Source organism: Nesoenas mayeri (assembly GCF_963082525.1).
Source record: "Nesoenas mayeri genome assembly, chromosome: 22".
Lineage (NCBI taxonomy): Eukaryota > Metazoa > Chordata > Aves > Columbiformes > Columbidae > Nesoenas > Nesoenas mayeri.
The window spans coordinates 5,627,113-5,646,315 of NC_137572.1; the positions used below are offsets into that span (position 1 = coordinate 5,627,113).

The following is a 19,203-nucleotide window of genomic DNA, read 5'->3' on the forward strand; positions in this document are numbered from 1 at the left end:
CTGGGCGCGGGGGGCGGCGGCGGCTCCGCGACGAGCGGCGGCTCGAGTCTGCCTGCGGCGCCCTGGAGCCGCGGGGCCCCGCCTCCTCCGCCCTCCTCCACCAACCGCGCGTCACCGTGCGCGTCAGCGGGGGCGGGCCCTCGCCATGGCAACCGCAGCCACGGCGGCGAGGCGGCTGCCCGGGGTCCCCTCCCCTCCCCTCCCCGGCGATACCGGGCATGGACGGTCCCGCCGCGACACGGTGGAGGGGCACAGAACCACAGAATGTCAGGGGTTGGAAAGGACCTGGAAAGCCCATCCAGTGCAATCCCCCATGGAGCAGGAACACCCAGATGAGGTTACACAGGAAGGTGTCCAGGCGGGTTGGAATGTCTGCACAGAAGGAGACTCCACAACCCCCCTGGGCAGCCTGGGCCAGGCTCTGCCACCCTCACCATGAAGAAGTTGCTCCTCACATTTCAGTGAAACCTCCTGTGTTCCAGTTTGCAGCCATTGCCCCTTGTCCTGTCCCTGGTTGTCACCAGCAGAGCCTGGCTCCATCCTCCTGACACTGCCCCTTTCCATATTGATCCCCATGAACGAGTCCCCCCTCAGTGTCCTCTTGTCCAGCTCCAGAGCCCCAGCTCCCTCAGCCTTTCCTCACACGGGAGATGCTCCACTCCCTCCAGCATCTTTGTTGCCCTGAATACCCTTCTGCCAAAATACCCCTGGACACCCTTCTGCCAAAAGGAATTTGGGTCCTGTTGTTGCATTTGGCATAACTAATGGGAAAGGAGAACATGGAAGTGTTTCTGCCATCAGTAGCTACTGAGAGCAGCTCCCAAAGGAGCTGTTTAACGCTCCATCCAGAGTTAGTGATCTTGAACAGGCTCTTTTGCTGCCCGCAGAATTTTATGCTGCTGAAAATCTGAGCCCAGATCTCTGCTCTCAATCTTGCATTGTTTCTACTCTTACAAGTTATGTATCTCTTTGCTCTCTTTTGGTATAGAACAGTTTGTTGCAGTTAGCTATAGTGAATGGCCAAAAACCTACAGCTCTTTCAGCAAAATCGTATGTGAGTTAATCTCCTTAGCTCCATGGATTATTTATCCTGGTTTGAGATCCCTCTCTGATTGCTCCCTGTCCCGACCACCTCAGGCTGGAGAACTGGTGCCGTCTGACATCTGGATGCCAGACAAGGCATGTCCGAATGCTCATGGTGAAGGAGCACATGTGTCTGTTGAGTCAGATCCATGTCCAGCAACAGCCACAGACCCTTCATGAGCACAGAGTTCAGTGGACGCAAATGCAGCTCAAAACAGAGCGTGGCCACAAAGAGCAAGGAGAAGAATACAAGAAACAAACTTCTGTCTCTTGCTTTCCATTCGTATTCAAAACTTACACGTAAGGCTGCCTCATACTTGTGGAAAGTTGGGTAATTTGCTACATGTCACGCAGCAATGACTGTTCTCCAAAGGGAACTGAAGACCTGGGTGGAAAGTTAAAACCTGTCCTTCACCGCACTTGCAGTTCATGAGATTCATCTAAGGAATGACATTTCGAGATGACGCTGCTGCCTTAGACTGCTATGGGTAATAACTGTGCTGTTACTGCCGTATTTATCCCCCTAAGAAATTCTGGCAATGACTAACTGATTATTTGACTTAGTCAGACATGCACCCTTCTAAATGATTGAGAGGTTCATGAGCAAGATTACCATAATCCTGCTTTAATAGAAAATGGTGTCATCCCGAGCTGCTACTCGTGAAATTTCCATCACCCTATATGATGCTTCATTTCTTCCAGAAATCTGCAACACCGACCAAACAATAACTCTAACATGATGCAAGCTTGGTATGGTAAAAGAAACTTTATTGTGCTGCACGCCACAAAGCCATTTTTGACCTGACAGTTCAGATTACCAAAAAATTTCTTAATAATGCTGCTAAAAGAGCTGCAAACACAAGAACATTGTTTGTACAGCAGCCTTTAGCGGCCATCGATAGCTTTTGCCATGCTTCAAGGAAAGTGATTCAAGCACTACTCACACACGCTGGTACACAGGCGCTCTTCCAGGCTGTTTGCAGCAGCTGGCTGAATGAGTCCAACTGTAGAACACACATACCCTCTTGTGGTCAATGTTCTGGTAGCTAATACCACAGTTGAGATGCTCTACTAAAGCAGAGATGTCAGAGATTATAAATCACCTCGCCTTCTAATAACTTCCAGAGATCCTGAGCATATGGAGCTGACTTGGAGTTCAACAGGCCAGCAGCTCAAAAGACCAGAGTAGCCAAAATATGGCTTTACATGCCTACACACCTAAGCTCCAATATCTGTCTTGAGCTTCTGTTTTTCAATGCCTAGAAGATGCTTAGTGTCTGCCAAAGGAAAAAAAACACACACAAAACACCAAAGCTCTGTACAAAAATAAAAGATGCAGAGGCCACACCACTGTTATCAGTATTTAGTGGCCACTGACTTTGCCTTAGAATCTCCCATGTGCTGCAGAACTTGTGCTCCACACTCCGAACTCCCATTAGCACCAATGTGTTCAAGTAAGGACAAATATGTTTAAAGAGCAGAGAGTGTGAAACAACGCTGCGTTGTCCATCAACAGCCTGAAGGAGCTGGGAAGCGCAAGAATGGATTGTCATTATTCATTTCAGTGGGGCGAATCTTGTATTTGTAAACGCATTTTCAGTTTTGCAGATCTCAATACTAACATCAAACATTCTGCAGAAAGTAGTCCCTTATGCCACCAGATCATGTGCTTATTTGATAAATCCGAATTCTCTCGCTATTCTTTTCTGAAAGCCTGGGCCATTGCAGGTACCTCCAGCATCCTCTAAGCTGATTTTACAATGGAATTCAGCTAAAGCAACACCATATCCAGCAGCACATGGGATTTTGCCCTGAGCATATTCAAGTCAAAGTGAATTTGAGTTTTTAACCAAACTCCTGTTACACTTCGCTGCACTGACAAATGTGACCGAGCAGAGACCTCGCACAGGAATTTGCTCCAAGCTCCCATGAAGGTTGTTGAGTCCTTATAACGGTGAGACAAACATTGATCTGATCACGTCTCATGACCAAATCTTTGGAGTACAAAAAAGAATCAATACTATTAACAAGCCGTTCCTGGGGCAACAAGGGGCTTGATGCAAAGCAAAACATACACATTCTTTGCAGTTTGGATCTTTGAAAACCCACAGTCTTTATAAAAAATGAAGAATATAGAGACAATGCAAAACTGGGATAAACATCACAGGTACTATGGTTAAAAGGAGTGCATAGGAAGGGCAGGTTAACTTGCATTGATGTTCACTTTGTCATCCATATTCCAGGTGTTTTGGTCCATTTCTTTAATATCCATAAATCTCATTCTCCACCCAGGCCGATTCCTTGCTCCTCCCCACATGATCTCCACACAGCTCATAGATATCATTGGTCACAAAGCCACTTTCAGTCTTGGCCAATGTCACAAAGCCATGAGTTGGCGTATTCATTGCTGTGTTAACATAATCCCTGGAGAGGCTGTCAAGCACCTTATCTTGTGTACGGAAGGAAGAGTTCTTAGTGGCAGGCCTGGTTCCAGCCAGATCTGCTTCTGATTGCTTCTTGATTACTTTGTAAATGTCCAAATTTGGGCTGTTCCTCCTGGGGTTAGACAGCCATCCATCTTCCTCCTTTGGGCTCGTGTCTATATGTTCCTGTCTCCTTAGGGATGGAGGAAAGAGGACAAGTCATAATATGCTTTTTTTACATACAAAACACCACCACACCTCTCTTACAGTAATTTAATGATGGCCCTTGAGGAAAGCTGACATTCAGAGCCTGAACTCAGGATGACATTTGCAGGGAGAGGGAATTGGTAAATGTTATTTGCTCCAAGCTTACATCCTTTTATTTCTATTACTGCGTTCTTCACTTCTGAAGGGCATCTTCTGATAATTCAGTATTTTTTTAATAAGACAACTTAAATGCTAGCACTTCAAAATCATCACCTTGTTTTGCACTGTTCTCTAACTACTATATGTCTATGAACACAATAAAATGACATAATACGATTTACTTAAAATTTTACTCAGCCTGGAGTATCCATGGCACTTTTAAAACACTAATTTGGCTGAAAGCAGTCATCTCCAGAGCATCCTAAAGGATTCTGAAGCTAGCTGTGAAATGATTGCCAGGACAAGACATCACGGGTTCACCTGTTACAACAAAATGTCACTTACCTCTTCACCAAAAGCCAAAACCAGAAGATGAGTGTAATGACTGTCAGGAGAAGCAGCACAGGAATGCTGGGAATAAGGATGTAGCCAAGGCTTTGAACAGGTTCTAGGGACAAAAATTAGATCCAAGCGTTTATTCACTTCCAGTTGCATTTACCATGCACAGAACTTCATGGAACAGCCAACAGCTGCCAAAGGCATCATCGTCACACCTCAATGGGCTTCTAGTCTTGTTCATAATCTAGGAGTAGATCCGTCTTCTTGAAGGCAGCAAGTCTAACAGAGACTGATCATCTAGTTAAGCAAGCTAGAGTAAAAAGAGCTCAAACCTTCAAGATGAGAAGGCAACGAGCCTCACTGCCTCACTGTAAGACGGCAATGGTAGGGCAGGTTAACAAGACATGCTGTCTTATGAAAGCTTAGGAACCCCCAGCCAGAAGATTTCAGAGAGCAAAATGTCTTTTATGACACGTGAATTTTTAGAAGGGAAAGTTGGTGCGGTAAGAAGAAACAGAAAGTTTTTCATAGTTAATAATAGACTTACTAACAAAACATTAACAATTTAGACACTCAGAAGTGATTCAATAAATTAAAAGAGCCTTTTTCAGGCCCAAGATACTTTGCACAGCTTTAGATTTAGATGCAGTTACTTTAGGTTTGTACTGGAAAAGATGAAGGAGCAGACACAGGTGCCTAACTTCAGTCTCCTACATTAGAGTCAAACAATTCAGACTGAAGTGTTGGCTGTTTGCAGCCCCATGGGAGAGATGTGTGCCTGCATCGATAGAGCAGGCCAGGTGTTGAATGCACAACGTACCTTTGGCCTCTACAACTGTTACATTAGCATCTTTCTTACGGCGTTCTTCTGGGAACACTGGATTCAAGGGCTCTGTTGCATCATCTGGAAAGAAGCAGCTTAATGAATATTAAAGACATTATTTGAAAGAGCTAAGAATCATAAAAGTGAGGTGAGAGGAGATTGAAGAATCTGCCAGCCGCAAAGGTATGGAAGGCGGACTGGTACCCCTTTGCTTAGATTTCTGCAGTGCGACCAGTGACCCCAGATGCTGCACCACCAACAGCAGGACTGTGGTCTTGCAGGCTGGATTGCAGAGCAGCTCGAGAAGGTGCAGACTGCAGGGAAGCTTCTTGCTCAGCAAGTTTTCAGTCTGGAAGCATCCTTGACAATGAACGCAACAGAGCGTATTTCTACTACAAGTTCAAATATAATTCATAAAAACAATGATGTGTAGCTCACCTCTTTGAGAATTCTCCATTGGAGCATTCGTTGGCTTCTCTAAAAAAAGAAAGATATGCACAATTTGCTCATAAGCTTGAGTAGGGTGCCCAAGCATACTGAATACAGCCTAATAAAATGAGCACCCCTCTTTAGTGTTCTCTCTCCCTCAGGCCCCATTGAAGATTTCACACGCTTTATCAAAATTCTCTGAGCATCTATAGAAGTCACAAGGCAAGTAGCTACATATGTTAGATATTGAGATCGTTTTCCCCAGGACTTGCATATATTTAAAGATATCTGCGTCCCAACAGATCTTTCCAGTGAAGCTAAGAAAGGGTTTCCCTATCTATGATGGGGACTGGGAGCAGGTTGGTTTTTAAAGCTGCAGAATGACTCATTACCGAGGGCATATTTGCAAATGAAGTTATTTTTCATGTTGCATCTGTCATCATTCCATTGAAACATGTAGGGACCTCCGACACCTGGTGGGGCAGATGGCTGGTGGTACATCACAACGCAGATTTCACTCCCACAGGATGGCTCATCTACATACCAGTTCCTAAGAAAACACAACAAACACGTCATATGGGACTTGATGTCACTTTTTACTGCAGAAGCACAAATGGGAACACAGCACACAGGGCACCACGGAGGGCAGAATCCAAAAGGAACAGTGAGAACAACAACAATACAAGTATTGCCAGCGCAAGGTGTTCAACATGGGCTGAGTACCTCACCGCATGAAACTCCTCTGCAAGGCTGAGTAAAGGCTGAGAACTTCAGCTTTCTCTCAACAAAATCATCTAGCTAAGTCACTTTTGCTCTCTGGCCTCAGTGCCCAATGCCTCCAATATTTTGACACCTATTTAGTAAGAAAATGAAAAAGTCTAGAAAAACACTAACATGAAGAAACCCCGTCTTGCGGATAAGCCTTTTTTTGTACAAATAACCTCCACCACTGGAAAGCTGTGTGGGCCTTTCCAAGTGGCACAGAGGAAGCAGGCTTCATTATTTAACACTATAATACAATCATTACTGAAGAGGCATTTTATGCATCTTAGAGAAACACTTCCAAGACTGTGTTCCTGATTTTCAATACCTACTAATTTTGGAACAAGCAATGCCTAGCGCTTTCTGAAAGCTGATCCATACAGTATAAGTCATTCCAGATATACCAAGGTATTCAACATGGGGAAAACGCCACACATGTTATAGTAGTATGTTTTTCAATCATTACAATGCCGTGTTCCTCCCTCCCTTCCTTCCTCTCCTAGTGCTGCCTTCACATACCGATCTTTCTTTTGCTTTATCATTTAGCATTAATAAGCTGTGGCTCACTAATGAAGGGCAATAAAGCTATGTCTGTTTCTTAGCAGCTTCCTACTATGTAACTCCAATATCTCAACCATGGGAGAAACTTTAAGATGTTGAAGGGTACTGAAAGCATTGATTGCTGCACAGAGCAACTACAAGTTCTTAGAGGTTCCCGAAGCATAAAGTTCATTATGACAAGGTATTCTTACACATGTCCAGAAAAGAGGAATGAAAAGGCAGGCTTGTCACACATATGACACGTTGCTACAAAATATAGAACATTTGGGTTATTTTGATATATATATATATATATAAAATATATTTTATATATATTTTATAGTGCAACAGAGAGAGAGCAGAGCCTCTGGAAGGTAATTTGTCTACCCCTTTTCATCTGGATGGGATTAATTGCTCTCTGGAGCTACTCCCACTCTTCAGTGTCTGCAGAAGGGACCCGGATGACAGCTGGGACAACACTGCCTGATTCTTCTGGAAGAATCCCTTCTGATTGCTAAAGGCAGGTGCCAGTCCCCGACCAGCCTGCTTCCCATTCTCATTCACGGCTACGTACCGGAACTTGTATGAGCTGCCGTCTGACCAGGAGTAGAGGTTCTGACACTCTGTACCATTGTCCACCTCCTCCTTTTTCCTCCTAAGCCCTATCCAAAAATCTCCATCAGAAGCCAAGAGACTCTCAATGAGTTTTTCGATCAGTCTTTGCTCTGCTTCTGTCTCAATACTGACGAGGTGTCCGCCGTCGGCCCTGCAGGCGAGGTGCGCTTCTTCATAGCTGGTCCTGCGCGAAGCGTCATGGAAATAGACTATTTTGTAGCACGGTCGCTGTGTTCCGCCCCGGCAAACCGTCTGTCCTGTGGAAGGAAAGAAACCTTTGACACAAACTAGTCCTGTTAGTAACAAAAGTGAATGCTAATAGCTTCATTTGGTTGAGTTTCGCACTGTATGGTAGTTCATCTAGAAAATACAACACAGATAAAAAGCCTCTTGTATTACTGGACTAGCAAATGGCATCTCCAAACTTTTCTTACTGCTCGCAACAGTTAAGGTTGATCTGCACAGGGCTGTTCTTTCATGTCCTGCACTTCTCATCTCCCCGTTAATTCTCTGAGATTTGAAGAGCTCCTTACAAAGCAGCAATGCCAGAGGGCAAGAGGATATGTGCAAGCTTTTAATAGGGTAGTTCCCTTACAAGGATTCAAGGAGGCCTTTTTAAGGGATTTAAATGGCTAAAATCAGAGATCCTGTTGCACAAGCAGATATAACAATAATTTACCTTCTGGGGTGTATGCAACAGTTTCATGGAGTATATACCGCCACAGATCAAGATGTGTTCACACAGTCCCATTGTAAGCATTGCTTTGCACTGTAATATTGCTGTCTGCCCAGGAAGTAAACAATGTCTATTTTCAGACTATTATAACCCAAGGACTTTCTCATGCATGGAGCAGCACGGCTTATTTTGACTACAAGGAAAGCAAAGATCAAAGTGGAAAGATACATCATCCAAAATGATGCACTCGTGTGTTTCTCAGCACAAGAGTCCCAATATTTAGACTGTGGAAACAAACAGTTTTGTTTGACTGGGTAAATGTTTCTGTCCAAACACACAGCAGACACAATCTGCTAACTTACATGTTTCTAAAGAAGAAAAACATTTAGTGACATTTGTGATGTGCTCAGAACAAATGGGATGTGATGATGGGTCGTTTAAACCACTCCATGGGGTATGCGCTGGCTTTTCTTGATTCTTGTGTGTTCCTGCATGGCTGCTCTAAGAGTGGGAATTTAAACACCTTTTGTACTGGAATTTTTGAACACAGAGTCTGCTGACATTTTACACAGAAATTCAAAGTGGCCGCACTGCAAAAGAAGTATTAAAAAATACATCTCTAGGCACAATATGGGTTTCTCTTGGTAATTTAACACTCATACAGGCTTTGTGAAAAGGTCAAGAAGCCTTACCTCTTCTGAGGGACATGTCCACGGCTGTCGTGAAAGACAGAAGAGAAATGGCACACTGTTATTAAAAAACCGCAGCAGCTTTCTAGAAATAGTGTCACAAACTGCGCTCAGGCTCTTTTCTGACATGCAAACGTTTGGTTCCCATTACCTGGCGGAAAATCTGTCTTATCAACCAAACTTGCCATTGCTTTCAGGTAAGGAAATATGTATTGTATTTATTACTGTCTAGACTTCACTGCTAGTTAGGTTCCCAATTATAATTATAACAGAGGACAATTGGATATGTCGCTCTAATCTATGTTGAAAGGGTTGCTCATATTTCGCCTTAATCTCCTCATTGCCTACATGGGATTTGCTTCCAGGCCGGCTGAATGCAGTGAGTCTTGCTAGTGCAAGACCACGGGTGAGCCAAATACACTGAGAAGTAAAACAAATCATGGCAAGGAGCACATCCCCAAGCTCACAGCTGGCAGCTGAGCCCCCCGACTCACTCCCACAAAAGTCCCACAGCAGATGAAAACATGGCAAAATTAAAAATGTACTTATAGGTATAACACGACCATTTGCCTTATGTTGGAATAACATGAATATTTCACAGATCAGAGCATTCAGGCTTTCTGCTGAACGTACCAACATAACAAGCCAGGCAGAAACTTCCCCTAGGCTGGCTATTCTGTGCCCTAAAACCAGACTAGGCTACCTAGCTTGGGTACTACTACATCCAAAAATACTGCTGGTCCAACCTTGAGCTGTCATATATCTATTCCTATGAAAGGCAGCTAAATAGACAACATTGCTTTACACAAAATCAGGAGGCAGAGTCATAACCAAAAGAGACTTTGTAGAGGAAGAGTGAGACAACCTATTGTTGTCTGGAAATTCAGCCAGCCTGGGAATTATCACTGAGAGTCGGCTGACAAGAATAGCTCTGTTAGCCAGGACAGCACTTAAAATTTCCAGAACCAAGGCAGAACTGCAGCAGAGAGAGCAGAAGGGTTTCTCTGCAGACATTCCAACCCGCCTGGACACCTTCCTGTGTAGTCTCATCTAAGTGTTCCTGCTCCGGCGGGGGGATTGCACTGGATGATCTCTTGAGATCCCTTCTGATCCCTGACATTCTGTGATTCTCATGAGAAGAGGAAAGTGAAAACGGCTTCTCAGTGTGCCCCTTCAGGACCAGGAAGGCAGGGGTGCTCCCACCCAACGCGGAGGATGCGGAGGTCTCCCCAGGGCAGGGCTAAGAGAAGGGATAAATCACTGCACAAGGCAGCGCGCACACATCTTTGCCTACATCGCCATGACTTCCCCAGGCAGCCAAACCCCCTCAGCGCAAAAGCGGATGGGCCGCTGAAGCGGGACACGGGCCGAGCCTCGACCGGCAGGGACCCCGCGCCCCCCGGCACCCTCAGCGCCGGCACCGCGTCCCTTCTTACCGCTCAGCAGCTGTGTCCCCGCAGCGCAGCCCAGCGCGGCGGCGCACAGAGCCACGGCCGCCAGCATCATCCGCGCCTCCCTGGATGTGCGCTGCGCTCCCGGCTCGCTGCACTCGCCTCCTGCGAGTGGCCCACGGCCCGCCCGCCGGGAAGGAGGAGATGGAGCGGGGAGGAGCCGTCGCCCCGTCCCGCCCCGGGCTCCGGGCCAGTGGGCCGGGCGCGGCTCAGCCCCTACGCAGCAAAGACCCGCAGCCAAATCGTGGGGACGGGACCCGCCTCCCTCTTTGCGCATCTCTCCTCCGGAGGCATCTGCCTCTGCCGCTCTGGGGCACACGCTAAGCCCGCACATCTTCCCGCTGCCCCCGTGCTCAAACATCGCCCGTGTCGCGCTCCGGACACCTCATCACTTCTGCTTGTTTCCCCCCATTGCAGCTTTAGAACAGAATCACAGAACCACAGAATGTCAGGGATCGGAAGGGACCTGGAAAGCTCATCCAGTGCAATCCCCCCATGGAGCAGGAACCCTTTCCCCTACGCTGCTTTCTAACAAGTTGTTCCCCAACTTATACTGGAACCTGGGGTTGTTCTTACCCAGATTCAAGACTCTACACTTGCCCTTGTTCTATTTCATTCCATTTTCCCTGCCCAGCTCTCCAGCCTGTCCAGGTCTCTGATGGCAGCACAGCTTCCAGTGTCACCACTCCTGCCAGCTTGGTGTCACCAGCAAACTTGCTGATAGTCGCTCTATTCCCTCACCCAAATTGTTGATGAATATATTGATATGTTACATCATTTAAAATGTTTCCAAATTAAGCATTTATTTTAACTTCAGCAAAACAAAGACATTTATTTTGGATGACTAGCTGCTGCAAGCCTATCCACAGCCTTTGCCACTTTTGTGCCATGTCTTAGTAGAAGCAACTAGAGATGTAGTCTAATGGGGAATGCACGTGTCTTTAAGTCCAAGCAGAGTGGTTCTGATAGCAGGATATTTTTTCTAGAGCAAGTAAATACTTCATTGTCTCCATCAGACAATTTAGCTGAACTATTTAAGGGCCTTTACTGCTTCTTGATCCATAAGGTCGGCTTCAGACACCTTCTGCCTGCTGGAAATAACAGAGCTGTATCAAATAAAGCAAACTGTGGATGGAACAGCTGCAGCTGCATGAAATATCAGTTGGTTACAAGCACACTAATGTTTTGAAAATGGTGTGGGGTTTGACTTTATGGCTGGTTCTACAAAGAAGAGTCAGTGTGATCAGGGTACAGAGTTCTTTAGCCAAGTTTGTGTTGTCGTGTCAGGTACTTATATCCATAGGTAAGCACAGAGATGCCTTGTCAATGCCTAGTTATTTGTAGAAAGCAAAAATCACACAACACTGGTTCAGAGAATCCACCCAATAGAACGCCCGTACAACTATCATAACTTATAGAAAAGTACACTGAGGAAAACTTCAAAGGCAATGTGCAAGCTAACAGAAAAATCACATTTAATCAAGTGAAGTACTGCACGGGATTCTTTAGTCCAAATTCCCCAGTAAGTTCTACACTCAGGCACTTCACAGACCTTGATTCAGCATTTTCTTCCTTTTAATGAATGCCATTTAAGTTATTTAAGTAGGGCCATTTTTCTTACACTGGCACCAGTTTGAGCAAAGTGGTATCATTGGATATCACAACGTGAAGACTAAGCAATGAATCTCCAGCTACAGTTGCTGTTGTGCAGCTTTTCCCCACCTTCTTAACCAAGTAATCACAGTTAGCACCAGCACCACTGCTGATGGGCTCAGCCCTGGCCAACGGCGGGTCCATCCTGGACCTGGCTGCATTGCCTCTGCTGGACACAGGAGAAGCTTCTAGCGGCTTAGCACAGAAGGCACTCGTGTAGCACCCCCCACTACCAAAACCTTGTCACGTAAACCCAATACACTCCAAGAATTGAAATAGCATTCATTAAAAGGAAGAAATTGCTGAATCAAGGGCTGTGAGGTACCTCCTCAGCATTTTCAAGGATGGAGTGGCTTTTGGAAATGAAGAACAGCTTCATAATAAGTAGAGCTGTTCTTTTTAACTCTTCAGGCTGTAGCTTAGCCCATAGCCCAAACATACCTTTAAGACTGCCCTCATAGCTCCCATCTGGCTGACACAACTATATTTGGGGAAGGCGATTAAGATTTTGTGATAGACAGGGCAGTGCTGGTATAGTCTTTGTTATAAATTAAGGAATCCTTCACTGCCTGGTTTAGCAATTGTTGTGCCTGTGTTACTCCCCTAGCCTTAAGGGAAGTCTGCTTCAGGTATCATCTATTTAGACCATTTAGATAGAGGAAAAAACAAACTAACAAAAAACCAAAACCAAAACACCAAACTTAAGTATTATCTTTACCTCACTCGATCAGTTTTGCTCTTTGGTTTATGTGGATAAGAAATCAGCTCTTTCTAAAAAGAGAAAAAAAGACTTATTAAGTATCACTAGTTCTTTCTAAATGTGCTGAAACAAAAGACTCCACTAGCAATACTAATGAGCTATAAAACTCATAGGGGTTATTGTGGCAGAAGGTAGGACACTTATGTTTTGTTTCAGGCCGAGATTAAATGCATAGAATTTGGACAAAGCATATATACTTAGTTCAGCATTTTAATGAACTTTGAGAAGACAAAGTACTTCGTATGAACCAAGGTAAAAACTTAAATAAGGGGGAAGAGAAAGGAGGTTTTATGTCTAAAATGAATGTGACATTTCTGAAAGTATCATTCGAAATCTTATTTTCCAAGTTGCTTCTGAAATCACTACATTTATCAGCTTTAACATTTCAATTCTCCTCTCTACTATGGAGTAATGAAATTGTATTAGTTAGGATATGTAGTTCTTCAGAAGCACAGATGTTTAACATTATATGGGTCAAAAACTCATCCATCTCTGCTTTGTATCTTGTGAATTGCAACTGAAGGAAAGCAGTGCCTTAATATAATAAAGACCTCTTATTCTTGAATTTTCTTCTCCTGATAAACATCCGGCCAGACCAAGCAAAACCACCATAAATCATTCAATCTAAAGTTCACTACTGATAATAACAAAAATCCCTAAATGGAGTTCTTCCTTTTATTGCTCAAATTTAGTTTGTGAGAGCTTTTTAGGGAGCAGAGCATGAGAAACCTGCAGCCAGGGTAATAACTTTGTTATGAATTGAGTTTCAGCCTTTCCGCGGAAGAGGTTCTCCTGCCCCTCTGCTCTGCCCTGGGGAGACCACACCTGGAATCTTGTGTCCAGCTGTGGCCCCTCAGTTCCAGCAGGACAGGGAACTGCTGCAGAGAGTCCAGCGCAGCCACCAAGATGCTGCAGGGAGTGGAGCATCTCCCGTGTGAGGAAAGGCTGAGGGAGCTGGGGCTCTGGAGCTGGACAAGAGGACACTGAGGGGGGACTCATTCATGGGGATCAATATGGAAAGGGGGAGTGTCAGGAGGATGGAGCCAGGCTCTTCTGGTGACAACCAGTGTCAGGACAAGGGGCAATGGGTTCAAACTGGAACACAGGAGGTTCCACTGAAATGTGAGAAGAAACTTGTTGGGTTGAGGGTGGCAGAGCCTGGCCCAGGCTGCCCAGGGGGGTTGTGGAGTCTCCTTCTGTGCAGACATTCCAACCCGCCTGGACACCTTCCTGTGTAACCTCATCTGGGTGTTCCTGCTCCATGCGTGGGTTGGACTTTCAGAATCACACAGGCGCAGGATCCTCTTTGCTTAGGGAATTTGTTGAATAAAGTCAACTTTTCTGCATGTTTAGTCAGTTCAAACTGATCTGCTTTTACTATGCAAGACTGGTACCATGGTATAGTTTGCAACACCCCATGAACCCTCATTCACTGGACTATGGTCCTTTGGATGCTGCCCATATTCTAAGTATGCACAGACTATGGTCCTTTGGATGCTGCTCATATTCTAAGTATGCACAAACCTTGAGATGCATCCATAATAAAAAGGAATCATACTCACCGCCATCCGTTTTTCTCTCTGTTTCCTCAGGAGAGCTAGTATTTCTTCTCTTCTCCTGGCCTGAAAAGAAATATATTTACCACAATTAACTCAGAAAATTGAATTATAAACAAGTAATACTTAACTTGATTGTAAACTTTAAATCCCTCGTTGAAGCTGAGGACTCAAGTGAACATACAGCAGAGGCAGTTCCCAGGTCAGGCTCAGGTGGTGGTACCTTAGAACTGCCTAACTAAAGACAGACAAATAAGAACAAGACCAAAAGTAATTTACTCATTGAAATTAATCAGTCATCTTTATGGCTGCCAGATGCCCAAAGCTGCAAATCTTTGCTATCATCTATTGTTACTGAATGTTTTAAAAATGAGCAGAAGATTCAAGGAACTGTTGCTAGCTTCAGCCAGCATTCAGAAAGAAGGTTAATTGATGGTAATGGATGAGATGCATTTTGGAATTGTTCACTGGACAAGGAGGATTGCTGACTTGTAGGAAAGACTTGCAGAGCTCAGCACCTTTCTGCACCCCTCGCAGATTGCTCTCATCTGGCTCTATATGTATGGTCCAGTCCCAGTGTTTTGCAGGAGATGAACCGCAGTGATATGGATACCGTGTCACTTATTTTGCTTCTTTTCATGGCCAACTTAATGCTTGAGTCAGGGCATAAACATAAGTATATATACATCTCATAGCATGCTAAATTTTATCGATCCTATACACCACTTACAGACTACGCAAACCTTTAGCTAAAGTGCTGAGTGGGCAGCTGCGTGCCAGGTTTGTGCTGGGCTTTGTAAAACTCCACTAAGTCTGCGCAGTCCAGAAGGATCCAGCCTGAAAGGCCCTGCAGTGTCCCAGTTACGCCTTCCTTTGGAAAGACAGCATCAGCTATAAACTCGGCTTTGGTGTTGTCTGCTAAAATCTACAGTTTGTGCTGCAGCCAAGTAGTTTCCACAAAATTTGAAATGGCTCGGTCTGGCGGTTATTGAATTATACCACTCTAAAAATATCACCTAAACCTGTCCCTAAGACACAGGCCAAGGTAGAAGCATTTCTATTGAAGATGATTTAATAACCATCCACTACCGAGTTTCCCGGATCTCTCACTCGATGAACCCTTGGCACCAACTGCTGCTGAGCACAGGAGAAGATCTATTAATAACTAAGACAACTTAGAAACTTATCCTTTGAGCTGTGCTTTAATGTCTCTATGCCAGGATTTGGTGTGTGAAAATGCATGCAGCACTCAAACTCCACCCCAATTCTCCACTTTTGGATCTGGGCACTCCCAGTTGGCTGCTTTTAGATACTAAATCAGAACAGACATGATGTGCTTACTGTGAAGAAATGAAGTACACAGCCCTGCCCCAAGCCAGCATGGCCCAACTGGGAGTTAAGTTTAAGCTATCCATCAAACAATGGGCTGCACCACCAACCACACAGCGAGCCCGGTCCTTGCGATTCACATTATTGTCCATCAGGTCATTTCCGAAGTTCCAGTATTCCACCAAATGACACATGGTGAATGGAAATATTTACAAAAAAAGGTTTGGGTTTGGTGGTTCTTACCTGCTGAAGACATTTTGCTTTTACTTTACGTTTCTCCACGCTTTGGGCTTCCGAGATTCTCTCTTTCTCAGTCTTTTTCTCACTTTCTAAATCAGACAAATGAGAGGCAAGTAACCAAGTGCTCCTGTTGCCACTGTCCTACAGAAGGCAACTGAAGCATCCTTTGGGGCTGTTCAGAAGGTCAGTTTTCCCAGTGTCTGGATCTCAAGACATTAGGTATCAGCTGAAATCTGTTGTGCACAGTAGGGGCTGTGGCTCTTCTGTCATTCAGAGCTCACTGGAATGAGTCATTATTAATTCCCGAGACTTAATTCCTCCCCAAAACCTAGGCAACAAGGGTTTAGCAAGCTGGGGGCACGCTATACTTCGTACTTACTTGTAGGAAGTTGTGAGGCCGGGGGAGCAGTGTTGCTCTCTGGAAAGTAAAATCACATTAATTGTGCCTGGGAAGGTGAGGGGTAGTGGTGCAGAGGGGACATGAGGCCCTGGGGGGGTGTGTGGGCTCTGGAGAGGGTGCAGGACTCAGGGAGAAGGTACGGGGACCCCGGGAGAGCACAGGACCATGTGATGATCCAGGGAAGGAATAGGGACCCCAGGAAAGATGTGAGGCTCTGGAGAGCAACCCCAGGAGCATCCTGAGGCCCCAGGTGAGGTTCAGGACCCTGCAGAGTGGTGTGTGCACCTAGAGATGGTGCAAAACTACAGACAGGGTCTCCTCACGGGGCAGGGTCTCCTCGAAGGGCAGGGTTTTGCTATAGGGTAGGGTTTTGCTATAGGGCAGGGTTTTGCTATAGGGCAGGGTGCCTTCCTGGGCAGGGTCCTCTCACGTTGTAGGGTGGCAGGGCCCAGATGGGACTCGAGTGGTGGCGGGAGCATGACTGAGGTCCAGAAGGTGCGAGCGAAGGCCACATTGTTTGGGCGTGAGCAAGCAAAGACAAGGGGTCCATTGGGAGCCATTGGGCGCTCCCCTGGCTCTGTCCCCATGGCGCCGCATGGGGCTGCGTCATAGAATCATAGAATAGTGTGGGTTGGAACGGACCTTAAAAGGTCATTCAGTCCAACCTTCCTGTAATGGGCAGGGACATCTTCAATTAGATTCGGTTACTCAGAGCCTTGTCCCACCTGCTCTTGTATGGCTGGGTCCAGGCAGGGGAGCCCCAGCTGCACAGTAACAGGCACAGTGCCTGTCACCGTAAATGTGGAAGACCAGAGGGCTGACCACATTGTACATCTCATTTCAAGTGTCTTCAGGCTGTTCTCACCAAGCCTGGCCTTGGGCCCCTCTATGAACAGGAGATAGCTACCATCACGGGCCTCAATTTTATTTATGCAACAAGAGTGAATGGAATTAAATGTGAAAACAGTGGCCTTAGACAAGTGTAAGGTCGAGATGAGCACCAGCAGAATGGGAGCTGATGTCTGCAAATTTGGGGAACAAAAAACCCTTACAAATTGTTCTAATGCTTTTTAGTGTCCTGTATGCAAACCAGTTGAGGATGAAGTGTATCACGCAGTAGGGTGCAGTTAAACTGGCTTGACAACCGCACTGATGTCTCTTGCATGTGTGAGGGGCAATCCAGTATATTTCCCTGGTTTATTTCACTGGCTTGCCTGTCTATTAGATGCTTCTGCAAAGAGATTAGTCTGGCTGCCTTCTGTTCAAATTCTCATGCCTCTGATCTCCATTGAGATATCTTCCAAGCCTTTTTACCTGGCTGTGTGGCTAGTGATTGGTACTTTTGGCAATCAGCTAACTACACTGCCTAGTAACTAGGCTGATGTGAGAGTTCCCTTTCAACCCCCACTCCTAATTACTTTCTCTATTATTAACATTCTTGAACATTAGGCAAAAGCATTTATGGCATAGTTCATTGCTCAAAACCCCCCTCACTTAGTAGCTTGTTAAATGAGAATGCTTAAATAAGAAAGCTAAATGAAAGTTATTTTCCTAATACCTGACAGATAAACTGATGCACTAGGAGTAAAGAAGTCATAAGGGAGTTTTGTAGTGCAGAGAGTTTCTGTCCCAAGGTTGCAGCAGGGAATCCTGTGCCTTGTTTTGATGGCAGTGAGGGTAGTGATTGCGGAGCAGTGGTTACAATCAGCTAACTACACTGCCTACAAACCAAGCACCACTCTTGTGATGGGGTCATGGCATTCAAACCTGGAAAAAAAGAAAGCACTTCCAATCATTATATTAACATACTCTATCTCCTCAAATGCACTTATAACAAACAACCTTTCACACTAGCTTGCGGTAGCTGAAGAAATCAGCAAATCTATTCTGCAGTACAAAACTGAATATGCCTAAGTAGTTCTAATAAATTATGCCTTATGTTGAATATGTGTGTATGCAATTAATAATGTAATAAAAATATCTTATGTATTTATCAGGCCATTCCTAAATGAGGAATGAGACACCGTCTGCGAAGTTACAAGCATACATCTGTCTGCAAATTAAACGATTTTGCTAGCTTTCCCCCATGAATGCCTTATTGTTAAAATGCATGAAAAGAATTCAGGACTTACCCTCAAGAAGCTTACCTTGTAATAATCCTGATAAGGACTGCATTTATAATAAAACGCTTTAAAAGACTTAATGGAAAGGGAAAACCGGCTAGCTTCTTCACTCTTCATTTGCTTCCCTTTTCCATGGCTAACACAGCAACCTATTTGCTGAGCACCCAGAAGCATTTCACGGGCAGAGGTGCCTCTGGGGATGGTTCCTTAGCTGGCCCTGGGTGCCCCATGTCCTCCCCTGGGACTGCTGGGCTGCAGTGTCCCCAGTCTGGGCTGTGGGTCAGCCCCACGGCTGCAACCTTTGTGTACGCTCTGTCGTCATGGTCGCTCTGCTGGGGCTTGTGTGCAGAGACCGGACTGTTGGTTCGAAGCGTGCAGGCGGCTCTTGCCATAGCAAGCTTTGTTGCAAAAGAGGTTTCTATGGGCAAAGTCAACAAGGAGCACACAAGGGTTTTCCGCCCTGCTCCTGTGGACAAATGGCTACAGGTTTTGTCAGGGATGCTGAAGGTTATCTGGGCTTTAGTGTCACATGTGGCAGTCCAGGAACATGCCTCTGGGCTGATATCTGGATATCGGGGCTTCAGCCTGGTTTTATGCATACCAGGAGTCCAGCCTGCCATAGAGGGGGGCCCCCCAAAAAGACAGACTAACAGCTCAAAGGAATGAATGTCTTGGGATCCTGGCACTGGGCTGCAGTGGGAGGCTCAGCCTGCACATCTTCCCCCGATGGTGACCCACACCACCCCTCTCCCTTTTTCTTGGAGGCCTAGCCAGCCATTTCCATATACTTGCACTTTACCTGTCCAGCTCATTGCAGTCATCTCACTCCCTTGCATTTCAGGTCTTGTTTCTATAAGTACCCCTTCACTTTTTTCTTCCTCTCAATCACTACCAGCACAACCCCATCCTGCTGCCACTTACATTTGCAGGGGCAGAAGGCAGATAG

At 45.6% G+C, this 19,203-nt stretch overlaps 1 protein-coding gene across 1 annotated transcript; it reads right to left on the minus strand.

The window, feature by feature from the left end:
• Positions 1–3,344: 3,344 nt before the first annotated feature.
• On the minus strand, positions 3,345–10,248 carry LAYN (layilin; the record flags this gene model as incomplete). Its single annotated transcript, XM_080358045.1, has 8 exons — positions 3,345–3,699; positions 4,218–4,320; positions 5,032–5,115; positions 5,473–5,511; positions 5,856–6,013; positions 7,340–7,637; positions 8,749–8,772; positions 10,182–10,248. The coding sequence occupies 8 exons, from the start codon at positions 10,246–10,248 to the stop codon at positions 3,345–3,347; spliced, it is 1,128 nt and encodes a 375-aa protein (XP_080214171.1).
• Positions 10,249–19,203: the final 8,955 nt, after the last annotated feature.